At 47.8% G+C, this 24,748-nt stretch overlaps 1 protein-coding gene and 1 long non-coding RNA gene across 16 annotated transcripts in view; both read left to right on the top strand.

Annotated features, from left to right (window-relative positions):
* The window catches only part of EXOC6B (exocyst complex component 6B), a 237,117-nt gene that overhangs the window by 100,306 nt on the left and 112,063 nt on the right, over window positions 1-24,748 (top strand). For all 15 annotated transcript variants that reach the window (XR_003254712.1, XR_003254711.1, XM_026072704.1 and 12 more), the window contains exons 8-10: window positions 22,001-22,084; window positions 22,246-22,292; window positions 23,485-23,605. Coding sequence is in view for 13 of the 15 variants with exons in the window: in XM_026072704.1 (XP_025928489.1) it covers window positions 22,001-22,084; window positions 22,246-22,292; window positions 23,485-23,605 (252 nt within the window). In the remaining 2 variants the exon portion in view is untranslated. The remainder of the gene's footprint in view (window positions 1-22,000; window positions 22,085-22,245; window positions 22,293-23,484; window positions 23,606-24,748) is intronic.
* LOC112969410 lies at window positions 820-6,299 on the top strand. The gene is made up of 3 exons (XR_003254713.1): window positions 820-2,024; window positions 2,715-2,833; window positions 6,043-6,299. It is a non-coding gene; the product is annotated as an uncharacterized LOC112969410 (long non-coding RNA).

Raw genomic sequence — 24,748 nt, 5'->3', positions numbered from 1 at the left:
CTGCGGCGCCCTTATCAGCGGGGCAGGAGTTCAGGCATTGTGCGCGCGGGTCGGCGGGCGGTCACGGGCCCGCGGCCCGCCGGGGCCAGGCACCTGCAGATCCTTCCGCCGGCAGCCACGGCGAAGGGCAGGCGCGAGCAGGCACCGCCGCGCTGCCGGGAAGCGCTGAACTCCCGCAGGAAGGGCAGAGCCGGGGGAAAGAAAGTGAAGGCGGGTCAGGCGGCGGTTAAGGGGGAGCCGGGCCTCGGCCGCGGAGGTGCTGCGCGCCGGCCGGAGGCGGCTTCGCGGGCCCGGTCCTCAGCAATGCCTTTAAAACATACTGTTTTGTTTTGTTTTGTTTTGTTTTTATTTTTATTTTTTATATTTTATTTTATTTTATTTTTAATTTTATTTTACTTTTATTTTTCATTTTTTATTTTATTTCATTTTTATTTTCTTTTTTCTTTTTTTAAATATTTTCTTTTCCTTTACTTTCCTTTACTTTCCTTTACTTTCCTTTACTTTCCTTTACTTTCCTTTACTTTCCTTTACTTTCCTTTACTTTTACTTTTCTTTTTTTACTTTCTTTTCTTTTACTTTTTTTACTTTTTCTTTTACTTTTTTTACTTTTTCTTTTACTTTTCTTTTTTACTTTCTTTTCTTTTACTTTTCTTTTTTTACTTTTCTTTTACTTTTCTTTTACTTTTACTTTTCTTTTACTTTTACTTTTCTTTTTTACTTTTCTTTTTTACTTTTCTTTTTTACTTTTCTTTTTTACTTTTCTTTTTTACTTTTCTTTTTTACTTTCCTTTCTTTTACTATCCTCTCTTTTACTTTCCTCTCTTTCACTTTCCTCTCTTTCACTTTCCTCTCTTTCACTTTCCTCTCTTTCACTTTCCTCTCTTTTACTTTCTTGCAAGATGTAGCTGGCTAACGGTGTCCCGAGGACACATTTGCCAGGAATATTTGCCGCACATACGTACTTTACGCGTCCCCGCAGCCGTGCGCGTGGCACGAGCCGCCCTCTCTCGAACGGCCCTTAACGCGGCGGCGGCCGTTGGGGTTCGTGGCACCGCGCCGCGCTGGGGCCGGTAGCTGCTCTTCTCGGTTGGGCCAAGTCGGTGGCCGGGTGAGCTCGAACCCCCAAACGCACCTCGCCGCTCGCCGGGCATCGCGCCTGCCGCTGCCCCAGTTAACCGGGGCGGCTGGTGAAAGTGCTAATATTATTATTATATATAAAGAAGAAGCAAGACTATTGCAGCGCAGCGATTTTTGCCGTTTGCTGCCTTTATCTTTTACGTTGCCTTCAACCAGAGCGTGCGCTTTGATCGATAGCCAAAATAAATCGGGGGAGGCGAGGTTTGGGCCGTCCTGTTTATTGGCCGGAGCATCCAAACGGCCGTTCGGAGCCTGGTATTCCCAGGCCAAGATGCGGAGCTGCTTTGCTTTGCATAACAGCAAATGAAAAGTGGTTTTTGTTTCATGTCTCCCTGCCCCAAGCCGGAGCGAGCCGGGGAGCGAGCGACGAGCGGAAAGGCAACGGAGAGGCCCGGGAGCCGGGGCGGCTCGTGCCCGGGGCGCGCCGGAGGAGCTGCCGGCGATTCAAGCCGCTCGAGCTCCTGCTTCAGCCCGTGCCGTTGCCTGTCGGTGCTCAGTTAGGGGTTTTTTAACTTCATGCGAATGGGTTTTCCCGTTACTTTGAGGTTCTGAGCACGTTGGGGGAAGACTCTGGGATTGGCACTCCCAGCTCTTTGATCTCGGCTACAAAGGGGTCGATTTAGGGCAAAGAAAAAGTGTCCAAAAAAATAATAATAATAATAAAAAAAAGCGAACAGAAGCTGATGTAAATACAGCCTTAAAACTGCAGCTACTTCTCAGTTAATGAGGTATTTCTGGAAAATCGCAGAGCTGGATGATTTAGATAAATGGTAGTTGAGATGTATTTACTATACATCTCTCATATCTTGCCATTGCCATTTCTGTCTGCTGTGTTGCTCTGCCCAAAGCCTCTCTAACCCGAAAGCTGCTTTGATGCATTAGGAAAGGTAAGAAAATGTACAACAAATAAAAATCCTCCCTCTTAAAAGCAGTGCGCTTAGAAACTTTTTGAAGCTGCCGTATGAAAAATAGACGCGTTTTGTTTAGACTTACTCTCTTACTATGTTACCGCTCGCCCATCGGAGCGGTAAATACGACGTTCGTGTTTTATATCTCTGTTCCTCCGAGCTCTGCAGAAGCAGCGCGGCCTCGGGAGGAGAAAGCAGGGGTTGAAGCTGGTGGTTGGGGTGACCACGGCCACCGCAGTGGTGGGCGAGCAGGTCAGCAGCCGACCTGTGAAGCCGCCGGGCTGCCCCTGCACCGAAACGGTCGCTCGCCGTTAACGGGGGCAAACGAGGGAAGTTCTTCTTTTGAGGGGCCAGAACGTCTCTTGCAGGAACCGCAACTCAAAGAACAACAACTCCCCAGCCTCCCTTTCGCGGGAAAAGTTGCTCTTTTGCCGTCGGTAACGGCCCTTATTTCTTTTATTTGCTACCGAAAGGCGAGCTGCGCCCTGGAAAGCCTGTGGCTGGCTCCTGTTTTTTTTTGAGATTGGGGTTGTAAAGTTTCTTTCCTCCGCGTCCTTGGGAACTTAAACAGTTTGAACTTTGCTTGGGGTGGGCGGGGGGAGAGAAGAGTGGAAAACTTTCCTTCTCGAAGGCTCTGGTAACTCCTTGTTCATCTCCGACACTTTGCAGCTTGTCCCATCGCTCTGTCCTGGCGTATCTCACTGTCTGCTGACTTGGCTGACCCGCGGGTGCCTGCTGCGGCGAGATAGCTATAAACACCGCCCTGAGATCATAGGGGAAGGCTGAGGGTGAGCCACTTTGTGCACGGGGTTGATAAGGACGCAGGAAAAGCCATTAGAGCGAACCGGTGTCAGTGACCTGCGATAACCGTTCTGTACTACGTGCTAATGGGCCCCGGGGTAGCGGGTCTGTCTGGAGTGGCAATAGATTTAACTTTTGTAATTGTCATATTGCTCTTTTAACCCCGTGACCTTGTTACCCATGAGAAAACCACTTGGCTCCGATCAAAGAAGCAGCAAAGAAATCAGTGTTCATTCTAAGCTGGCTAGATATGATCACAGGCAGCCAGCCGTGCTTCTTAAAATACTCAGTTTGGAAAACAGGCGTGTTGACTGCGTTGACTCCTGCAATAGCCTTGGGCGCAGACTTCTCGTCCCCTGGAGCTAGGAGCAGAGCTGTGCTTTCCCAGGGCTTTACAAAACTCAGCCCAGTCGCTTGTGGCTTTACTCACGGCAAATGTCCTGCTATTTTACATTTATTATTGATCTCGTTGTGGTCCACTCAGTTCCCCATTCCAGTCTTAGCGGCTGAAATAAGAGGCTGACTCTGTTAGTCCTGACCGCAGGAACTGTACTGCATCTCTTCAGTACTTTGTAGAAATACTGCATTTCGTTTGGGCTGGATGGGACCTCGGGAGGTCTCTAGTCCGACCTCCTGCTCTCAAAGCAGGTTGGCTGCGAGATCAGACCCGGTTGCTCAGGGCTTTGTCCAGTCTGGTCTTGGAAACCTCCGAGGACAGAGACTGCAGAACCTCTCTGGGCAGCCCGTTCCACCGTGTGACCTCCTCGGAGGTATTGACGGCAGCTGTTAGGTCCTCCTGAAGCTGTCTCTTCTGCAGGCTGAACCAGCCCTGTTCCCCCAGCCTCTCCCTGGGGGACAAGTGCTCCAGCTCCCAACCAGCTCAGTGGCCTCCACCGAAGCCACTCCAGTTATTAAATGGCTTTTCTGTATTTGGGGGAGGGGGGTAAGGGAGACCCGAAAGTGGACGTGGTATCTAGATGTGGTCCAAGTGCTGTTTACAGGGAGATAATCACTTTGGCCAGTCTGCTGGCTGTGCTCCTGCTAATACAGTCAAGGAGGCTGTTGACCTTCTCTGCTGCCAGGGCACACCACTGGCCCACGTTCAGCTTGCTGTGTGCCAAAACTCATGGTCCTAATCCTCAGAGCTGCTCCCTAGGCAGGCACTCCCCAGTCTGTAGTTGCAAGGGGGTCTTCCTTCCCAGGTGCAGGACTTGGCACTTGTCCTTGCTGAATTTTATCAGCTCGCTGTTAGCCCATTCCTCCGGCCTGTTGATACCCCTCTGGATGGTAGCCCTGCCATTAAGTGTATGGACTTTGCCCCATAGTTTGGTGTCATCTGCAAAGCTGGTGAGAGTGCACACCGCTGCCTCCTGCAGGTGCTTGATCAAGACGTTAAACAGGACAGGTCCCAGGACAGAGGCTGCTGTGGTTCTCCACTTGTTACCAGCCTGCCTGTAGGGTCCAACTGATTAATCATGCCCCTCTGAACATGACCATCTGACCAGTTATATATGGGTCTAGCTGATCACTCATCCGGACTGTGACATCCTGACTTGGATAGAACAGTACTGTGGAAGACCATGTTAAAAGCCTTTTCAAAGTAAATGACATCCACTGCTCTCCCCTCATCCATAAATCTGGGCGTTTTATTATAGAAGGCAATCGGGTTGTCAGGTATGTCTTTCCCTTGTTAAATCCATGCTGGCTGTTTCCAATCACCTTCCCCTTTGTATTCCTAAAAATGTGTTTCAGGAGGACTTAATTCATGACCTTCCTAGGGCTTGAAGCGAGGCTGAGTGTGCTCTGTAGTTCCCTGGATCATCTTTTTGGCCTTTTTTGAAGATAGATGCAACATTTGCAGTTTTCCAGCTGTTGGGAGAATCTCATTTTTATGTGATTTTAACTAAAAGGAAGTCTTTGGCTCTAAGAAGTTCTAGGATCAGGACTGATTTTGATATGAGAGATTGTTCTTCTTGAGTGGTGCAGAATACAAAGAGGTCGAAGGAACCTTATAAACACCAAAACCACTATTTGTGTTATGCAAATGTGTGAAGTCTCTTGCTGAAAACTTGCTTTATTTCCTGGTGTTGAAGCTCAGAAAAGTCCTGGGAATGCGTGCTCTGTTCTTCAGCTGCACTGGAGAACTCTTGTGGTCTGTGTTCCAGTGGTTGACCACCCTTACTGTAATTCTTTTTATTTGGGTATTTAATTTGAATTTTCCCTTTTGCATTTTGTGTCTGTTGCCTCTCCTTTTGCTGTGAACTTCCAGGAGGAGCAGCCTTCTCTTTTTAAGACTGAGCAAACTCAGCTTGCTCCAACTTTCTTCCTATGTCGTGGGCTCCAGCTCCCTTAATCATCTTGGTGGCCACTGCTGGCCTCGTTTCACTATGGTGTATGTCAGTAGCTCTACAGCCCCTCTTTTACAATTCACTTTGAAGCTTTTTTTTTTGCTGCTCCACTGGGCTGACTGAGATTGAGTATTTGGGACTTATTTTTGCTCCTGAAGGCAAAAAGAATAATTGGCGTTTTATATAGCCCGTGGCGACATTGCCTGGGCAGGCCATGCATGGCAATCACTGCAAAGCAAAAGCGATAAAACTTGCATGGAAGCAACGTTGTGAGACTATACCGCCCACTTCTTACCTGGTGGGACTGAGCAGTTTAGGCATGGTTACTGGTGGGATTGAGCAGTTTAGGCATGGTTATGAGCTTCCAAAAGGATCCCTGTTCTGTAGAGCGTGTGTGGGATGTGGACCTTTTAAGACTGCTAGAGAAAGAGATGTTGGAAATGTCCTTCTGCATAAAGACTGTTGCGCTATTTGTGTTACTGAAGCTGTATATTTTGTATCTAATTTAACCCCTAGAGAATTATCATGTGCTGACCAGAAACTTTATTTATTTATTTATTATTTTTAAGAAGAGAGTGTGCTTGTGGGGGAAGGAAGCTGTAAAGTAATAAGCCACTGTGTTTTATGAATCTCGCCGAACGGCTCGGTGCGCAGCTGTGGGTTGCTGTTTTCCTGCTCTGTACGTTGTTTCTCATCGTAAAGGCCTATATGCCGTGTATCTGGGAAATGATTGCCATCCTGTTTTCAAAAAAAAAAAAAAAAAAAAAAAAGAAAGAAAAACCCTTTTTTATGAGGGTCTTGAGCTGGCTGGACATTAATTCTCAGTCTGTTTACAAACACTTGCGCAGGAAAAGGGCGAGCAGCGTTCAGGACGGGCTTGTGACGCATATACCCACCGTCTCGGCCCCCCGTTCAGGAAAGCGTGGAAACGAGGCAGAGCCCGTACAATGAGCAACCGCTGCCTCCGCATTCCCGGAGCCCGGCACCCGCGCGGCGCGCCAAGGGGGAGCAGCGGGCTGGTGCCGGCGAGAGGAGACACGCGTGGCCGGGGCGACCCGAATGCAAAAGCTACTTTCCCTCTGAGATCGGCAGGCTGCTTCGGTCATGTTTAAGGAACAAGGATGGAAAAGCTAAGGTTCAGAGGTTTGATAGCTGCTGTATGTGACCGTGGTGGTATGCACAGCATGTTAAGGAGGCGAGCGTGGCCCGCAGAGTGGTTTTACTTGGCTCTGCAATACCAGAGTCGCTTGCAATGAGAAATTTTCCTCTCGAGAAAGGCGTCTCACCTCTTTTATCATTTGAGGCTAGTTCCTGGGGTTCTGGGAGACTTATGATCTTCCAGAGCCTCTGCTCTGTGAGGCCCAATCTGCTGCTCACTGACCCCGAGGAACCCGCAGGAATCGTTATGAGATCAGGGATTTGGCCGTTGCCTTTAAATCTTGTTTCTTGGCTTGCTACCTCCAGCCTGTCTAAAACCTCCTGCCCCAGAGATGCATGTCGAAATGCTTTGGAATCCTTCAGGATGAAAAATGGTTAGGAATAATGCAGCCTACAGGTTGCGCCTGTTATTTTTAGTAATTGTTTCAAATATTAACCAAAGGATATGCGCAAAGCTAAATACCAAACGCTTCATTGTAGGTCATAACTTTCGTGTGCCACAGACCGCGTTTTCTGCAGCTGCTGCTGGATAAAAAGCCTAGCACCGTTTTAGTGTTTGGAACCTCTAACTAAAAAGGTGCTTACTGAATCGTACGGGTTCACACGTTGTTTTATGGGAAGCGACTGTGGTGCCCATCTCCACAGAAACGCAGACTGGTTGGGGTTGGAAGGCACTCTGGAGTTCGGCTGGTCCAAAGCAGGGTCACCTAGGGCGGGTTGCCCAGGGCCATGTCCACTTGATTTTGAATATCTCCAAGGATGGAGACTCCACAACCTCTCTGGGCAACCTGTTCCAGTGTAGTCACCTTCACAGTAAAAGAAGTATCTTTTTAATTTAAGCAGAACATCCTGTATGTCAGTTTGTGCCCATTGCCTCTTGTCCTGTCAATGGGCACCACTGAGAAGAGTGTGGCCCCGTCTTCTTTCCTGCCTCCGTCAGGTATTCACACACATTGCTAAGATCCCCCTGAGCCTTATCTTCTCCAGGCTGAACTGTCCCAGCTCTCTCAGCCTCTCCTCATGGTAGAGATGCTCTTAATTCCTTAATCATCTTCATGGCCCTTTGCTGGACTCGTTCCAATATGCTCGTGTCTCTCTCTTACTGGGGAGCCCAGAACTGGACCCAGCACCCCAGATGTGGCCTCACTAGTGCTGAGGAGAGGGGAAGGATCCCCTTCCTCGACCTGCTGGCGACGCTCTGCCTGACACAGCCCAGGATGCTGTGGGCCATCTTTGCTGCAGGGACGTGTTTCTGGCTCGTATTCATCCATCAACCATGTGGTGTATCAGCCGCTGCTCCCAGTTTTGTGTCATCTGCGTTTTGAGGAAGTAGAGGAACCAAAGGCAAATTTTACCCAACAGGGCTAATGGATAAAGGGCAAGAGAAAGAAGCATCATTCTGTTCAAGTGAGCCAAGTGCTGATGTTTCTGCTTATGTCTCTGTTTATGTAACACAGCTTTTTCACTACTTGGTCATTTTGGGTTCTTGACTTAACCTTTCCCTGCAAACCCCTAATTATTACATACGTGTTGGTTTAGGTGGGCAAAGTTGAGAGCCGGTCAAAAAGGAGGTCATGGCGGTTCGTTTCAGAGGGGGGAGTAGACCGTACAGCATCCTGCATGCCTGTCTGAATTGGGTCCGTACGGATCACTGCCTTAAAAAGCAGCAAACAACTAGTCATCGAATCGGGAAGACCGAAAACGGCTCTTGTAACGCTGAGTCCTTCCCCCCACAGAGGAGGTATCTAATATTGAATCTGATCTCCCTTGGTGGAACCTGAAACAGAAGGTCTGTTTATGAGGCTTTCTCTTATTTTTATTTCTCTGTCCTCTCTGACCATTCCCCCCAAGTGCCATCATAGAAGAACACAACAAATATGCAAATTTAGCAGGTTTTTCAGTTTTTCCAACCCAAACATTCTGTGCAACAGTCTTAGGAATGAGCAGCGTTCTTTCGCTCCAAATGGAGGTATGCAGGATGCGTGCTTTTTTCCTTTATTTTTTTCTGTCAGATTCTGAGTGTGCTTGAATTCAGGGAAAGGGAGGATGATGAGCTTGCTCAGTGCAAAAGAAGGAGCTTTGAAGTCAAGTCATTTAGTAGAACAGTGCTTTCTTCTAACGGAAAGACGCCCATTTAGTGACTTCCCCCGCTGTGAATTCTTTGCAATTAATGCAAAGTCCTGTCTGTCCGAGATTATTAGCTCTCCCGTAGGAGGCTTTTTTTTTTTTTTTTTTAAAGACAAAATGGTAAGCAAGCAGTAAAAAACAGCTGAGAGTCTTTGCAGTCTTTTTATTCTTCTAAACACATTTTTGCCTTCTCTCCTTCCACTGTCCTCTTCCCTTGGCTCCTTTGCCCCCCTCTGGACCTGCACTTCATCTTCCTTAAGGACTCATTCTGCCCTGTTCTTCATTTGAGGAGTCTTTTTGAACAGGTTTTTGTTTTTTGTTTTTTGTTTTTTAAATGAATGGGAGTACTGACAAGAGCTGATTAGTTGTGGGGATGCATCCTTCCTCGTAAAGCTGGTGGGTGACTGATTCCCACCGCTCCCTTCCTTCCTCGAGACCGGAGCACTCTTCTCCTACGGGCTCTGCTCGCAGGCAGAGTTGCCTCCCGGAGGCTTCGAGCACCGTGGCCTTGCCCTGAGTATTTTTTTCCTGGCAGCTCATTCATTTTAAAGTTTTAATGCATTTTAAATATATTATGAAATCAGAGCGTGCAGTTAGGACTTATCTCTGTTTGTTCTCGAGCTGCAAGTGTGGGGCTGCGCTTTCCTTTGCTGAGCGAGCGGCTTGAAAATGAGCGTATCAAAAAGGCATGTAGCCTTGCACTTAACCTTATCGGTCACCTGGAACAGGAGGAGATCGCCAGAAACGTAACCTGAAAACGTTTAGCTGCTGCTGTTTGTAAGGAGGAAATATCTGTCTACATCATCGTCTTGTAACTTTTAAGAAGTATGACTTAAAATCCCGAGGCGGGGGGGAGTTGGGACGCCGTATTTTCCCCGAATGAAAAACACAGGCTACTTGTTCAGTCAATTCAGGTTAGGTCAAATGTAGTTATGAAAAACAGATGATTGCTGGTGATCAAGTCGTGCTTTGACAAATATTCCATTGTTTGAGCCGGCCGTAATTTCTCGAGAACGTTACCCAGCGCCGGACTCGGCGAGTGCCTCCGCGCTCCCGGCCCCGAGCCTGCCGGGCGGCAGAGGTCTGGTCGTTCTGCACTGGAGATATTGGCTTCTGTGCTACAGAATGAAGATTTATTTGGCAGATCCTAATATTTCTATCTGAGAGACACTGTCTGCAAGATTCCTCAATATTGGCGTGAATATCTTAGCCCCGTGTAGCTTGGACTTGCATATTCTTTCAGTGTTTCCCCTACGATGTATTTACCTACATGCTGTATTTGTGCGATAGTGGGGAACCTATATTTCACGTTTCACGGATGGGACTAGTTGAAGCAGAGACAAATATACGTAGCCCTGGGCGAGTCCGACCCAGCGGATGCCCGACCGGCGGCTCTGAAGCTGCCTGGGTCTTGTGCTCTTCCACGTGTGAGCTCAGCGGTGGCACTTTGTGGTCACCTTGCTCTGAAGAGCTGGCTGTGCTTAATCTGCAAGGTCAAAATATCTTTCATTTTTGGGTGCGTTTCAAGTTTCTGAAAAGCGGGGTAGAAAGAAGTCTACTGCGTTGCTCTTCGTTTGCTAGGTGCTGTTGAGGCTGGCTATAGCCGCAAGGGAGCGGTTAGGACTTTTTAGAAATTTTGTTCTGAAATCAATATCCCGCTGCTTGGGAGTTCTTTCAGCTTCTGAAAGGTAAGGGACAAAGTTTGGGTAGCTTGAACTGGGACAACTCGGGGGACAAACTTTTCTTTCTATGCTTCACGGCGTGTCGCACCATCACCTTCACCAACACCTTCAGTGTTACCAAAGAAATAGAAACCCGTGACCCCTGCCTCGAAGCGGTTTGCAACGCAGCGTGGACCACCTGGTGTCTGGGGGGATCCTGGGAGAAGATTGGGCCGCGGCAGCCTGGTGCTTGAGCAGGTGGATTGAACGGGTACGCTTGGCAGGTCTAGGCACGCGGCTGGAGAGCCCAAAAGCAGAATTCAAGATGGTGTAGAAAAGCCATTTCATTGCGAAGAGAGGTCTCGTGCATGTCTGTCCTTGGAGAAGTTGCAGGAAATATTCCGTTAGGCGCTGGGAGGACCGAAGGGCGATGCTTGTGTGCAGTCCTGGTCGCTGGCGTAGCTTTTAGAAACACACACTGTTACATGATGTATTTTGTCATCTGAAAACCCAATCAAAGCTATTAAAAATTTGGAGAAGCAGTTTTTGTTTGACTTCTTATCAGCGTCACTGGTCTCCTGGGTATGAACATGTGTTGGATCTTCTGTTACGTTGCTACCACTCAGAGATAAACTTTTGGCTATTAATCACTGGGGAAGATTAGACTTCCCAACAAATCTTAATTTGTGCATGTGGCTTTCCACCCCTTTTGAGCAGTATTAGCTGCAAGGAACTGTGAGAGCTCGAGCTGTCATCTCAGAGAAGTTTAATGTCCTTCTCGCCTTTTACGGCTCTGTGAGCTCCGTGCTTCACTTCATTTGTCAGGCACAGTAACTCCAAATTGTGAGCACTTCTTCTCCTAGCTATCAAAAAGTAAAACTGTAAGATCAGAAAAGGCCCACAAGGGAAATGCTTTAAAATATTTGAGTCTTTATGCTCTTTGTGGATGAAGGTATCTTTTTTTATAATACAGAGAATTGGTTTTGTGAATACAAAAATATGATTTTAAAAGTTTGGCTGTGTGTTCAGTGTTTATACGTGCAAACCAGCTCGCTCGAGCTAGGATAACGTGATGTTAAATAGTGTGGTGGACTGGGGCAGTTGTATTTGGTCTAGTTTAAGTAAAAGGTGTGGTACTCAATCCTGTCTGAGCAGAATAACACAGCAAATGATGCTCGTATAGCAGAAACTGAAAACCTTGTGCTCTCTAGCTCTCGTTAAATGAGCCCAGCAGCTCTAAACTGATGACCCTGAGCAGTAGCAAATACACTATTTTTTTTCTACCACTACTAAAAGCAAAAGAAAACTCATTTCTGGTTAACATTTAAACCTATTAAAATGCCACTGAAGTGGCATTTGTGTCTTGGGTTGTTTGAAAGATTTACTGTTGCTGCTTGTCGGTCCCATTATGAGAACTCGTTTTGCCCTGAAAACGGTGGCGTTTAGCTGGGTGCAGCTTTATACCTGCTTGCAGGCGCTGTCCTTGCGCCGGCGGTGCGGGAGGGCGTTTCAGTCTCCTGCACCATGCACGAGGTCAGCGTAGGTGCAAACGGTAAAGAAGAACACAGCTGTGCAGGGCTAGAATTAACGCAGTGAACTGATGGTAAATTTTAGGATTTTAGATGAAAGGCACGTTGGATCTAGGTGGGCTCCGGTCAGCTGAATCCTCCTATTGCAAAGTATCTTCACGTCCCAGTAGAGCAAGGAGTGTTTCCATCTCGACAGTTAACATTACTTTTATATGCCAGAGAGTTTTGCGTTTCCTCCGAGACTTCTTGTCGCAGCTCTTGCCCAACAAACTGTTTTGCTGGGGGAAACTGAAGGGTCGCTGAATCTGCCGCTATATTTGCAATCTCTGGTTGTATCCAATAAAGGTTGAAACCCTCTTGGTCGCGAGGGCTCCCTTTGGAAGGGTGCTAGCAGAGACGGCGGGCTCTACCTTTCGCTCTTCCTTCGTGCCCTGAGAGGCCCCTCTCTGCTTTGGGTTTATATTACCCAAAATACTTCAATACGGCCTCTTCGTCCGCTAGACTTCATTCTTTTTATCGCAAGGTGGCTTAGAAATAGCAGCCATGCAAAGGCGCGTGCAGGCTGAGTGCTTGTTGGCAATGGCAGGTTACGGCAGGCAAGACCCAACCTTCCATCAAGCCTGGGAAGAGGCGGCAGGTCCTTGTCCCCGGCTTCTCCCGGCTGCTGCCCGTTGCCTTTTCTGCTTTCGCAGCAGGCCTGTAACGTGTGCGTGAAGATCTGTGTTCTCCTGCTCTTGTTTGATGGACCTCCTGCGAGGAAGGCAGGGCTGAGGTTTTCGTTGGGTGCAATTCCTTCAAGAACGGCGTTTTGCAACCTGCCACCCCTGCAAAGGCTCTGTCGGCTGCAGAAAGGAGCTTTGTTGCACAGATGGGGCAGAACCGTTGGTTTCTTGGTCCTGTTGTTTTAGGGGGAGATATTTTCTGTGGTCGGCGGAGGCTGTTGGGCGCTTTGAAGACGGGAGCACCTGCGACTCGATTCCCTGGGGCAAGGCACCCTCGGGGGTGGCTTCGGTCTCGGTGCGAGCTGCGCATCGAAATGAGTCGCTCCTTCCAGCTTTGTCACGCCGCTGAGTTTTTGGAAGAGAAACTATGAAAGTCCAAGGACTGTTTTCCTTCATTTCCAACGTTAAAAAAATCACGGTCTCTTCCTCTCTCTAACCTCTGTTTTCCATGGAACCCTCTGACACCAGATCTTAGGGACAGTAGAAGTTTACATGGGCACAGAAGGCTGTTGGGCAAACTGATGGAAGAAAATCCATCACAAGCTATTAAATAAAAAGACACCGTTTCTGGCTCAGGAAGTCCCGGAGCTGTAAATTGCTGGAAGCTGGGAGAGCATGCTGGAAAAGTTGTATTATAAGCTTACCCTATTCTTGGGTGGTTCTTCCCTAGGCGTCCCGTGGTGGCCGGCGGTAGAGGCAGGGTGCTTGGGTCTGACTGATTTTACGTACCCGTGTCACCCCGTAGCATTTGCGCACACGTATTTAGGAAACCTGGTTGTTGCTGCTGATTGAATTCGGGTTTTGCTCAGGTGCCTCTAACACCCGTACCTCTGCGGGTAGCACGCTTGGCGTCTCTTGCCAGCTCCCTGTTGTCCAGGTGAAACTTCTCGGAAGACTTCAGCTCTCCCATGTTGACAAAGGTTTGAGAGAAATTAAGATTTCTGATTTTCTTTTTTCTTTGATGAGATGAAAACAGTTATAGCTGTTCTATAGAGCTGAGACTGCTGCTCTCTTAAAACTGGAGATTGCTGACATTTTTTTCCCCCCAGTTATACCAGCAGTAGGTAAACATGAATGAGCCGAAAGAATTTGGGGCATTTGAAAAATGTGTCTTTCCTGGATTGCAGAATTAAAGTGCACTTTATTTCCATTTTGCATGCTTTTTTTTTTCCCCCTGCAGTTGCAAGGATTAGGAATATATAGCTTTTTTTTTTTTTCAGCGTTCTTGATTCCTTCTTTGAAGACTGAGGGCGAAAGTTCAGGACCATGCTTGTAATCTTGAGAGCAGAGCTAGCAGCAGAGAAGTCGCTCGTGCGCGATTTTTGGGAGCGGGGAGGCGCCGGTGAGAGCTGCCTGGTGCTTGGCCGTGCCGGGCAATTTGGGTTATTCTGTGTCTAGTACAACAGGGGCCGGCGGGAGAAGCAATCCTCTCTGGATGAAGAGGGAATGAGATGCTCCAGGCTGCTTTTAAGGGGCGCTCTTCTGCTGTGACGCCCCTCCCTGGATTTATTTATTTTATTTATTCCTTTCTCCCGTTTTATTCAGCCGAGCGTGTTGCCTGCCCGCGAGACCTTCTGGAGCAGGAACCGCTCGGGGCTTCGCCCTTGCGTCGGAGCTTGGGGGAAGCCGTGGTCAGTTAAGGCTTTATTAGACGGAGCCCAGCCCAGGCCCCTCCTAAAGGCCCTTTGTTAAGGTATTTAATAAATTAACGCCGTGATGCAGAGGGCAGGGCCGGGAGGCGATGACAAAAGCCGGCCTTGTTACCCCGGCCCGTTTGCACGCTCCCGGCGCGCTTGCAGCTCCGGCGGTGCGGAGGGAGCGCCGAGGCCAACTCGGCCCGCGGCGGCCAGGCCGAAAAAGCGGCGCCGCCGGGATGTGGCCGGGAGCGCGTGGTCCTCCGCGTCCGCTCGCCGTCGCCACAAAACACGGGCGGACGGGCACCCGGACGGCCCCGCCGCCCTGCACGGACACGGCGCAGCGCTCTCTCCGCTGCCCGGCTGCTTCCAGGCTTGGACATTAGAGGGCATCTCCTCCCCACGCGTCTCTCTTTTTGGGTTTTTTATTTTTATTTTTATTTTTTCCTTTTTGCTTTGTTTTAGCGCTGCTTAATCTATAGGGCTGTCTTTAAAAACAGAGCCTTTGACCCGCTGTGCAAATTAGCCATATGGCGAAGCGTAACACCCCGCTGACCCTCATTACGGGGCGGCGTGAAAAGCTCTCTCCCCTTTTCACACGCGAGCATATTAAAGTGGCCTTCTCAGCGTTTTCTTCCTTATAAAACTGTCTTCGCTCCCGCGGCCGAGCGGTTAAAAGGGAACTCCAGCTGCAGCCGGGAGGGCGAAATTAAAGGCTTTACCTTCGCCTAAATGGAAAATAGCTGTCGCTTCCCCTAGGCGGAGGCGGGAGAACAATGATGCCCGGCGAGCTCGGGCGGTCGCAGAGCGGGGGTAATGGCCTTATTTTCCGAGACGGAGGAGCGCCGGCCCGTTGAGAGGGTCGCTGCTGCGAGTCCACCCCAGAGGAAGGGGGAGAAGGGGGGGAAATCTTCCATATCGTCCTCGGTGGTTAACTGCTTCGTGGCCGAGCCGTCTGGAGGCGGTGGCGAGCCGTCCAGAGTTACTGTAGGACCCAAAGAAATCTTCTCGACGGTAAGCGGTGGCCCTCGCGCTGCTTTTCCGTCGGAGCTAAAGAAAATCCTAGCGTATCGTTGCCCTGGTAGGGAATCGGTTTTGAAACCGGGGGTGCCGGGCAGCTTGCCCGGGGTCGTGGCGCTCTACCTGCGGGGAGGGTATTTCCAAAATCCTTGATCTTTCTGCCGAAGGAGAAGACCCAGGCAGCGCAGCCAACACCTGCCTTCCAGTCTTACCTCCCTCCTGCTCCGCTAACTATAACTTCTTTTCATTTTGACTGTTGGACCCAGACTCCAAACTTTGCTTTCGCCTTCCTTTGGCTTCATAATTTTTTTGCTTTCAAACTTTGCTTTAAATTAGCTTAAATACATGATCAGAGAGGGGGAAGAGAACTCCAGAGCTCTTAAGGAGCGTTCTTGGTCGTCCATCTACTGTTGTGACTCTCCCTGGTTCTCTTTTAGTTTCTTTTAGTTTAATAGCTCATGGCCATGTCCTGGTAGTACGCAATCTCTGGAACGCTCTTCTCCTTTGGCATGGGCTCCAGTCATGCTCTTTGGCCTTCCTCCACTTTGCAAGGTCTCAGTTTTTAAAGTGCTTGAGCAAAAATCCAGTAAATGAGCAGGTTCCTATCAGTGTAGCTTTGTTGAAAACAGGCCCTGAAGCATCTGAAAACATCAAATTCACTTTTCACTAATTTGTGTGGCACATCAAAACCTGGGATTTGCTCGCTGGAAGAAGTGAGTTTTGCTATTCTCCTCTGTGAAGGTGCCCGTTTGAGTCAGCCTGGCTGGGTGGAGGCGAGAACAGATACTACCTGCCATGGAGCTTGGTTCAGACGCTCCGGTAGGAAGAAAACGGCTCCATGAGTGTGCCGGTGGCCATTTTAGGAAGAGATGCAGGTCATGGAAAGATCATACTCCAGGTCTGGATAAACTAAACTGAGCTGTAGCTTCTCAAGCCCATTCCATTTGTGTGCTTTTCATCGGTCAGAGTTCACTTGCAAGGACCTAGTGAAAAACAAAAAGCGCTCTGTTTTCACAGAATCACAGGATGGTTGAGGTTGGAATGGACCTCTGGAGATCATCTAATCCAGCTTTCTTGGCTCAAGCAGGGTCACCTAGTGCATGTTGCCCAGGACTGTGTCCAGAGGGCTTTTGAATATCTCCAAGGATGGAGACTCCACAACCTCTCTGGGCAACCTGCTCCAGTGCTCTGTTACACAGAGGGCACCTTTCAACATCTCCAGCTTCACTGAGCCAAACCTAGGGAAGCTGGAGTCAGCTGGAAGTGTACAAGGGCTGAGGACGTATGGCTGGGACCTTCAGTCTGGGGAATTTATTTGCACAGCGTGGCCAGCACAGAAGATCGGTTTGGCTGAGATTGTCGAGACGTCCTTCGGCGGGACGGAGAGCGGCGTTGGGGCTGTAGCCATCTCCGTGCTTGTCTCTTGCGTGCCCGTTGAGCTGTGCAGCGCCCGGGGCAGCGCGAGCGGTCGCTCGTGAGCGCGTACGGCGCTGCGAACCTCAGAGGGAGAGGCTCACCTCAAAAGCAGCCCTTGCTGTACGAGCGCGCTCTCTCCCCCCCACGCAATTTTCTGGTTGGCTTTATCTTTTTGTTTGCAATATCAAGGAGGTGTTTACAGTAAACAAGTGGTTCCAGCACGTGAGCAAAGGCCTCCTTTTTGATCCCGATTCAGTAAAGCGTGCGCATACTTAATGTGGAGCACCTGCATGTGTACCCGTGTGTTTCTGTGAAATTGGGAATATTTATGTTTTTAGAGTTAAGCGTCTGCTTAATAGTTGGACTTCTCTTTGTGTTTCATTAGTGGCTACTGATGTTCTCTTGACATGAGACATCTTCAGGGCATGCTAAACATCTTTTTTCCAAGCTCATCTTTTTACAGCTTATTTCCAGCTAGCATACATACATCTGTTGGCTTCTTTAAGCGCCAGATGGTTGTCTCTCCTTAAAACACACTGCCCTTTATAGATAATTTGAGGATAAGAGGTGGGTTTTTGCAGGATTAAAAAATTTCTGTGCTGTTTTTGACAAGGTACGTCACGTCCAAACTGTGCTGTGGGCCGTTGGGGCAGGGGTTGTAAGCGTGGGTCTGATTTTGTGCAAACCCATGAAACTCTGGGGTTACAAGAGGCGAGTAGAAGTGAGATCCAGCTTTGACCGAGCGTCTCTTCAGTATTGGTGTGATGCCAAGTGTCGTTTGGCGCTCGCACGCAAATGAGAATGAAACAGGCTATCTATAGGGGACCGTTTCAGCCAGGTGAGGGGAGACAAATCACAGCAGCCCTGCTCAGTGAAATGAGGAAAAAGGAATATGCTGCTACCTGCTAAAATGAGACTTAGGTTGGCTGAACTATGAACGTAATCCCCCGAACGGGAGTCTGGCCACAGTTCTGGCACTTTCTCCTTGCAGAATGGGGCACAGCGGAAGTGGCTCAAGTGCTCGGGACACTTTGAGCTAGACTGGGAAATAAGCCGTGTGTAGAATACCTGGGGGCTTCATAATCTGTGTGCAGACTGTTGGTAAAGCCCCTTTTTCATAGCACAGGATCATTCAGGTTGGACAGGACCTCGGGAAGTCTCTAGGAGGAGTGGAGCTGCTGATGTTCGCTGTGCTCTTGTGAGATGCTGCGTGAGTCTCACTTGAGGGTGGGAGAGTTTCTGAAACATGACTGAGAATTTCCATGGACCAAAGTCAAAAAAAGGATGAAGAGCCAGTGAAAGCCAGAGATAAATTTAAGAAAAATCCAGGTCATGCAGTAGCAAATGCTAATACATTACTAAATCCAGATGGGCTGTGGGTTTAAGATTCTCACTAGCAAGGAAGAGAGCCAAGTTCATTCTTGACCTGTCTGCTTAAACCAGAGCTGCAGCGTTGAAAATGATGTGCTTGGTGGATGGGGTGCTGTAAGAGAGCCCTTCTGCAAGGGGTTTGAAACTAGGCTGTTACCAATGAATTGAGGCTATTTCTGCTTGTTCTGTGGGTGTCGTTAACTGGTGTCTGTACGTGTGCACAGAACCAAGCATAGCTTGGGTCTTACCTGGGAAGTGATCTACCCAGCCTATAGATTTGAGCTACTTGGTTTGCTTTTAACTACAGGTACAGTAGTCCCAGCAGGGTTCATCAGGACCTTGCCTTTCTGAGGCGAAAGGGGAAACGGCACATCACCTTGCTTCCTTCATACCGGCATTTTAATGGAAGAGTTTAGAGGATCCGCTGATTTCTGGGGAAACGTTGCAAGGACTGTGAAGCGTGTGAGATGGTGCAGCCTGTAACGACTTCATTGGAGTCGCGGGTTATCGCGGGCATGCTTCCTGCCGTCATATGCTGCTGGTAAATTATTGTTATATGCAGCCGCACGGGGTGGTTTCTGCTTCCAGGTTAATAAGCGAAGCAGAAATTTATTAACGCAGGACCTCGTCGTCTGCGTGTTGTGGATGCAGAAACCCCGCTTTGCCGGGCATTTGACTTATTTGCTGAGGACAGCAGCGAATAGATTGCAGGAAATTTACAGCACATTCTCGCCTTATAATTCACAACTAGATTTACTTTCGGCTCTCTGCTGCTCCTGAGTTATGAAACTTTTCTTGGTTTTTTTAGCCGTTGTTTTTGCATTCTTGTGATTATATTCTGTTTTCCCTTATGTGGTGCTCATCTACCGTCTTAATTATCTGGCTCTCGTTGCCAGCTCTGTGAACTCTGAAGCTAATTTGAGAAGGAACGTTCTGCCCGGTAATTTTAAAAATATGAGGCATTATGGAGGGTTTTTCCTGGACCAGTGATTAGAATAAATGTGTAGTTTGGAAGTGTAGCTTTGGAGTCTTCCTGCTTGCTTAAGTAGAGGGGCTGAGAATTGGGGGGAAACCTGTTCTTATTAAAACTAAGTGGATGAATAAGCGAGGGACCTCCTTCTCCTTTCCCCAGCATGCTCACCTGTCTTTCCCAAATTATAAGCGAAGCACGCAAGGATCCTGCCTCTCTAAGGACACTTAAAATCAGCGTCTTGCTTCTGTCTAAGGACCAGCTGTGGCCCGTGCTGAGGTGGGACGGCAGTGGGAGATCAGAGCCGGGAGTTGCTCCCTCCAGGAGTATTTCCCAGGTTGTCACAGCTGTCAGGCCTGCCACGTGCCTCTTAAAATCTGCATATGTACCGTGAATTTTGTTTAAAACAACAAAGATGTTGCAGGTGCACCGCATCTTTACAGAGTTAGATAGTTGCTTTTAAGAGCGTAACAGGGAGAAGGTTGGTTTGGTTCCCACTGAGAGGACATGGCAACCAGGGATAGGGCACGTATGCCTGCAGATCTGGAAAAAGGGAGGTAATGGCAGGATTGGTTAAATGTGAATAACCACCACGCGTGGGGCTGTGAGAGGAGAACGGGATCTAGGTAGAGATACTGTTTGGTGTTTCCAGATGTGAGTAGTCTATAAAACATGGGGTCTTGCAATGTGTTCTGGATTGTTTTTTGGTGTGATTTCTTTATGTTTGTTTTTTTGGCTTGTTTTTTTACCCAGAGAAAAATGATATTAAAAAGATAGAGTACAGAGAAGAAGAAGAAGAAGAAGAAGAATATTTTCTGAAGACCTGATAAATTGAATAGTCTTAAATAGGTCAAATGTGTGAAACTGGGTGGTCTAGCTAAAACTGCCACCAAGGGGAAAAAAGACTTCCCTTTCTTAGGAGAATATAATGCTTGAGCAGTAAGAAAGTCTAGGAGGATGACAGAGGAACGGACTTAAGAGAAAATGATGAAATTGTGCAGTGTCAAGAGAGGTTTTTTGGGAGGAGGGATACTTGTTCATTGCAATAGCCTCTTGTGAGAGAGCCTCTAATATTTGGGATGTTTAAAATCTGCTCAAGAAAAAAAAAAAAGGGGGAACAGTGGCATTGGGAGGGAAATGGTTTTGGTCAAATCAGCAGGTGTCTCAGCCTTAGACTTTAGGGAATCTGTTAAAACGTGAAGATGGTGTACATTTTTCGGGAATGCTTTCAAAGCTCTTTGGTCTACCTTCTCCCCTCGTACTGTTAAAGCCATTGCATGATTTTGTGTAAAGCTAATCACAGTGGCTGGCTTGAGGAACCGAATTGCGTGTCGATGCCCTGTGCTGGAGGTTGGGGCTGACCTCTGTGTGTTCTTGCCTTAGCTGGTGCTCTCCATCCCTGGAATCAAGCAAGGAGACGGAGTTGCTTTTCCAAGAAGGTTTTTTTTTTGACTTGCAAATTTATTGAAAAAAAAAAAAGCCTTCAATTTTGCGTTTGCATCACAAATTTATTGGTAACAGTGGGCTGCACTAACTTAGTTTAAGTCATTTCAATCAAAAATCTTGATGCAACCAGAGGAGAGTTCTTGATATGTTCAGCCTTGGAGATAGTTGGGTTCATTTTTGCCACCTGCGTAGATTTTGAGAAATGAGGCACAGCAAGATTTAATGACATGTCTGAAGTTGGGTGCAGTCAGTGGCAGGGCTGGGAATGGGACAGCCCGTTCTGTCTTGGTGCTCTGATTGCGTCATCCAAACTCAGAGGGGAATGGTAGCACCAGGATCCTGTGAAACGCTGTTTCCCAAGCCTGGGAAAGGACCGTGAAGGGAGGTCAGAGCTTGGTGTGCCACGCTCGCAGGTCCTCTGAAGAAGGTTCCTACTTAGCTCAAAAGAAAAGTGGGTTTGGTTTGCCAAACAGGCTTGCTGCATGATCTAGAAACAAGACCAATACCTTTTGGAGTTGTCTTTTGGAAGAAAAATTGCAAGCTCCTTGGAGTTATTTGTATTTCAACTGAGAGGTCCTAGCTGGAGCATCCTTGTACATGTGGCTGAGGCACAGGTCATTGAATGAGGACCTACCTCTCAAGAAGTGAATCTGTCCTTCACGAAGAGTGAGGTTGGGACTAGGGACAGTCACCTGGAGGAGGAGAGTAGAAGACGGGCGGCTCTTCTTAAGCCTGGAGCCTTAACTTGCAGAAGGAAGGGAGCAAGTCGGCCTAAAGCTCCGCAAGGGTAATTGCATTAATTTCCTAAGACCCCTTGAGTAGAGGGCTTCTTAAGGCAGACTACTTGAGTAATGATTGTAGGAGAGTCATTAAATTAGCATTTCTTTTTTTTTTTAGTAGAAAAGGTCTGGTGCCTTTCTCTGGCAGGTGCTATTTGTTGTTGCATTTTGTTTGTTTTGTGAATTCCAAACGAGATTTTGGCTCTCGCCAGTTCAAAGCAAGCCGGTGTCCCTTCTCTGAAGTGTTTCTAATCCAATTTCAGACGTAAAAACAATACGGGTGTGGGGGAGGAAGGAACAGGCAGGGATGAAACAGCCGGGTTTTACATAGCCTAGGGGACCTGGGCGGTAGCTGAAGGCCGGAACGGCTCATCAGGTTGATGGCATCCGAGGATCCTCGCAGTTTTGTTGTGCTGCCTGGGTGGGGATGCTCAGATGTAGACCGGCTTGGTAAAACAAGCCACCTACAAAAAATAACAATATCAACCCCTTTTTTTTTCTTAAATCCTTCAACTGTTGTGGCTGTAACGGCACTACCTCACCTGTGGATCAGTGTAGGAATTTCTGCTGCTTTTTGGCATTGTTTGGGCCCTCTTTCTTTTTGCTAACACTAGAGATTTGGTTGGTTCACTATCCCCATGGTTAAGGGTGCAAAATCTGATGGTTTTTCACATTGTGGTCCAGTAAAGAAGCTGGTCCTTCACTGCTGCCTGACCACACCTGCACAGGGATGCTGGAAGATGAGTACGGAGGAGCTCACCAGATCCTTGGTACCTCAACAGCTTGTTGCTTGACTCAGTGCCTAGAGCAAAACTCTGTCATCTGGTATTTGGATCAAGTTTTGTAGGAAAGTATTACACAGATGTGCCAGAAAAAATTGCGCTTTGCATCTTAAACGCGGTAGTTTTCATGCGAAAGGGGTTGGGGTTCACCCAAAGGCTGGCGACTTGAATGAGTTTGTTCTGTTTTTCAGGGAGCCCGTGAGACCTTTGAGAACTACTACAGGAAGCAGAGGAGAAAACAAGCTCGCTTGGTCCTGCAGCCTCCTTCGAATATGGTACGATAGCTCCGTAGTTCCCGTGAGCGAAGCCGCTTGGCCTGGTAAAGGAGCAGCCCGTTGTCTCCGTGCCGATGGCGGCTTGCGGCTGGTCTCGGAGTTGCTTCCGATTTCGCTGGCCGCCTTTGTTTTAATCTCTGCTCACTTCTGCTTTGTTGCAGCACGAAACTTTAGATGGCTACAGGAAGTATTTTAATCAAATTGTAGGGTAGGTATTCTTTTTATATACACACTCGCTAAATATATGCGCCCGGGGTTGTCGAATGGCCCAAAAAGGGAAAAAGAGGGGAGGAAACGCTGGTCTTTTGGACGGTCCTTTAAAAGAGCCAAAACAGGACAAACGTGGTTAGTGCTCCTTCAGCATCTGCGAACGGAGGCGTATTTTATAATGCCCGAAAGCTTGGCCGTGTCACTAGGACAAGCACTTTGGGACCCGCCAGCCTGTGCACCCAGTAAGTGTGTTTCCGAGAATTTGAGGGTAAATAAGCTGTAGGGACTATGTGCATCTACTTGCTCCGGTGATGCAGTGAATAGCCCCTCTGGCTTAGTTATTCTTTAATATTGGATAACTACTCTTCGACAGTCTTCCTGGTAAACGGGGTGATTCTAAAGTGAATATCCAGCCTCTATTCCCATGAGCTTCTTATTATTGCAGTCTAATTTGACACGAATCTTCCCGAACCGACTGATATCTAAGCAGAGGGAATCTAAGACCGCTAATCCAAAAAAGATAGGGTTGGCCGTTGAAATTTCTCAGCCCAGATTGCCGCTAAATTTCCACGTGTAGTTGTAATCCTGGGCGCGGCGTGTGCCGCTGGCCGCCTAACACGGCTTTACACTCGTCGCCTGGATTTTCCCGACAAAACACAGCTTCGGTTTTGCACGTTACCATTTTAAAAAGTATTGTGTGACGCTTGTTCCCTAAAACAGACTTGTTTCTTTTTGACCGGTGCGTTTGCTAACTGGAGATTGGAGTGAACTGATTGCTTTTAAATGTTTGCGAGCGGACGGTGCATCCAGGCATGCCGCAGTATTTTCCCTGCAGTGAACCAGTCGTAATGCGATTGCTGCTGGCTGGAGTAGGATTTAATCAGCGGTTTTCTTCTAAATAATGGGGTGGAGAATTTAAAGAGGGAAAATCCTGCCTTTGTGCATATATGGAGTTGCATTACTAGGAACAACTATATTTTGGCTCGCTTATATAATACAGTGAAGCTTAGTGTAAGGTACTGCAATGTTAAAAATAGGTGAATAAACATGTTTAGCGTTGGCTATACGTGGGGCGGGTAGTACTGCAAATCTGAGCTTGCTCTGGAGATTTGCGCAGGGGCAAATTCTGCATGTCCGTCGCGTGCAACCTGTAACTTCTGACAGCAGTGCCGTTTTCTCCTCCCCATTAGGTTTTTTGTAGTTGAAGATCACATCTTGCATACGACCCAGGGCTTGGTAAACAGAGCCTATATTGATGAGCTGTGGGAGATGGCTTTATCCAAAACGATTGCCGCACTGAGAACGCATTCAGTAAGTAAAAGCCGCGGATTGTTCAGCTGTTGCTTGAGTATGCTTTGACATGCTGAAGTTTTTACAGTGGTAGTCTTTGTTTTGCCTCTTTGCTTATGCTTTTAACCCAATAAAGTGAAGATATACTGCTGTTTTCCAGAAGGTATCTTCAGCTTTCTTGACTCTCAATGCACTGTGTTTCCTTTTACCAAACTCTCCATTTTTGAGGGGGGACTGGAAATAACGAAATAGCGATTCGGTATTTTCTGCAACTTGGTTGATCACTTTGGAGTTGCACCAGCAGAGGGAGTCAGTTTGTCCTGTAAAACTGGGGAGAAAAACGTCCGTATTTGGAACACCGAAGTATGAGCCTTTTTGATATTCTCAGAATTAACGACAACGAATGGCATGCTGTCAAACTACAAAGAGTATATGCTTGAGAAGACAGTAAATAGATTTCTTCCTCTGTAATAGTGAAAGAAGTTTTTTAAAAATTGCTTTTCGCTTTGCTATTTCTCTGCTTGAGCAAAAAAATGCAAAGCCAATACAAAAAAGAGTACAGTTCTCTTCCCGTTTTGTGTGCTCTGGTTCCCAGTGGGTGGTTTTGGAAGGACCCATCGGCGAAGCGCGCTGGGTTGTGCGGTTTAGGGTGCGTTGCTTTGCAGCAGCCTCCCACCAGCTGTTTTTTAATCTCGATTATTTTTTTTTTTCCAAATCTGTATGACTAATACAGTTTTAACATTAGCATTAACATGTCCATGCTATTAAAAGAGCCTTTTTCAGCTCTCTTGCACTTCCAACAGCATTTTTTAACACAATTCTGAGAAAACCCTAAAACTTCTGCATGGAGGCTCAACATGCTGCTTCCTCCTGACCACCCGGAGTTTCGTATTTCCACGCTCTTGACCTTAGTTTAACATGTCTTGGCTATGTTGCTGAACAGTTGTGTTGTAAAGCTGGTTTTAGGCGTGTTTTTATCTCCAGTTGGAGGTTTTCTGCTAGTGTGCAAGCCATGAGAGTCAAATGTGTACAAATGCTGAATTTTTCAGTTTTACCAACTTTGTTGTCTTGACAAGTTGTTTTAAGTGATGCCAAACTGAAGTGGCTTCCAGGAGAAGATTTTTTTTCCCGGTAATTATGGCATTTTACACGATTTCTCAACGC

This window comes from Apteryx rowi, unplaced genomic scaffold (assembly GCF_003343035.1).
Source record: "Apteryx rowi isolate R43461 unplaced genomic scaffold, aptRow1 scaffold_35, whole genome shotgun sequence".
In the NCBI taxonomy this organism is placed as follows: Eukaryota; Metazoa; Chordata; class Aves; order Apterygiformes; family Apterygidae; genus Apteryx; species Apteryx rowi.
The sequence above is the reverse complement of the archived record's forward strand: the minus strand, read 5'-3'. Positions and strand labels throughout refer to the sequence as shown.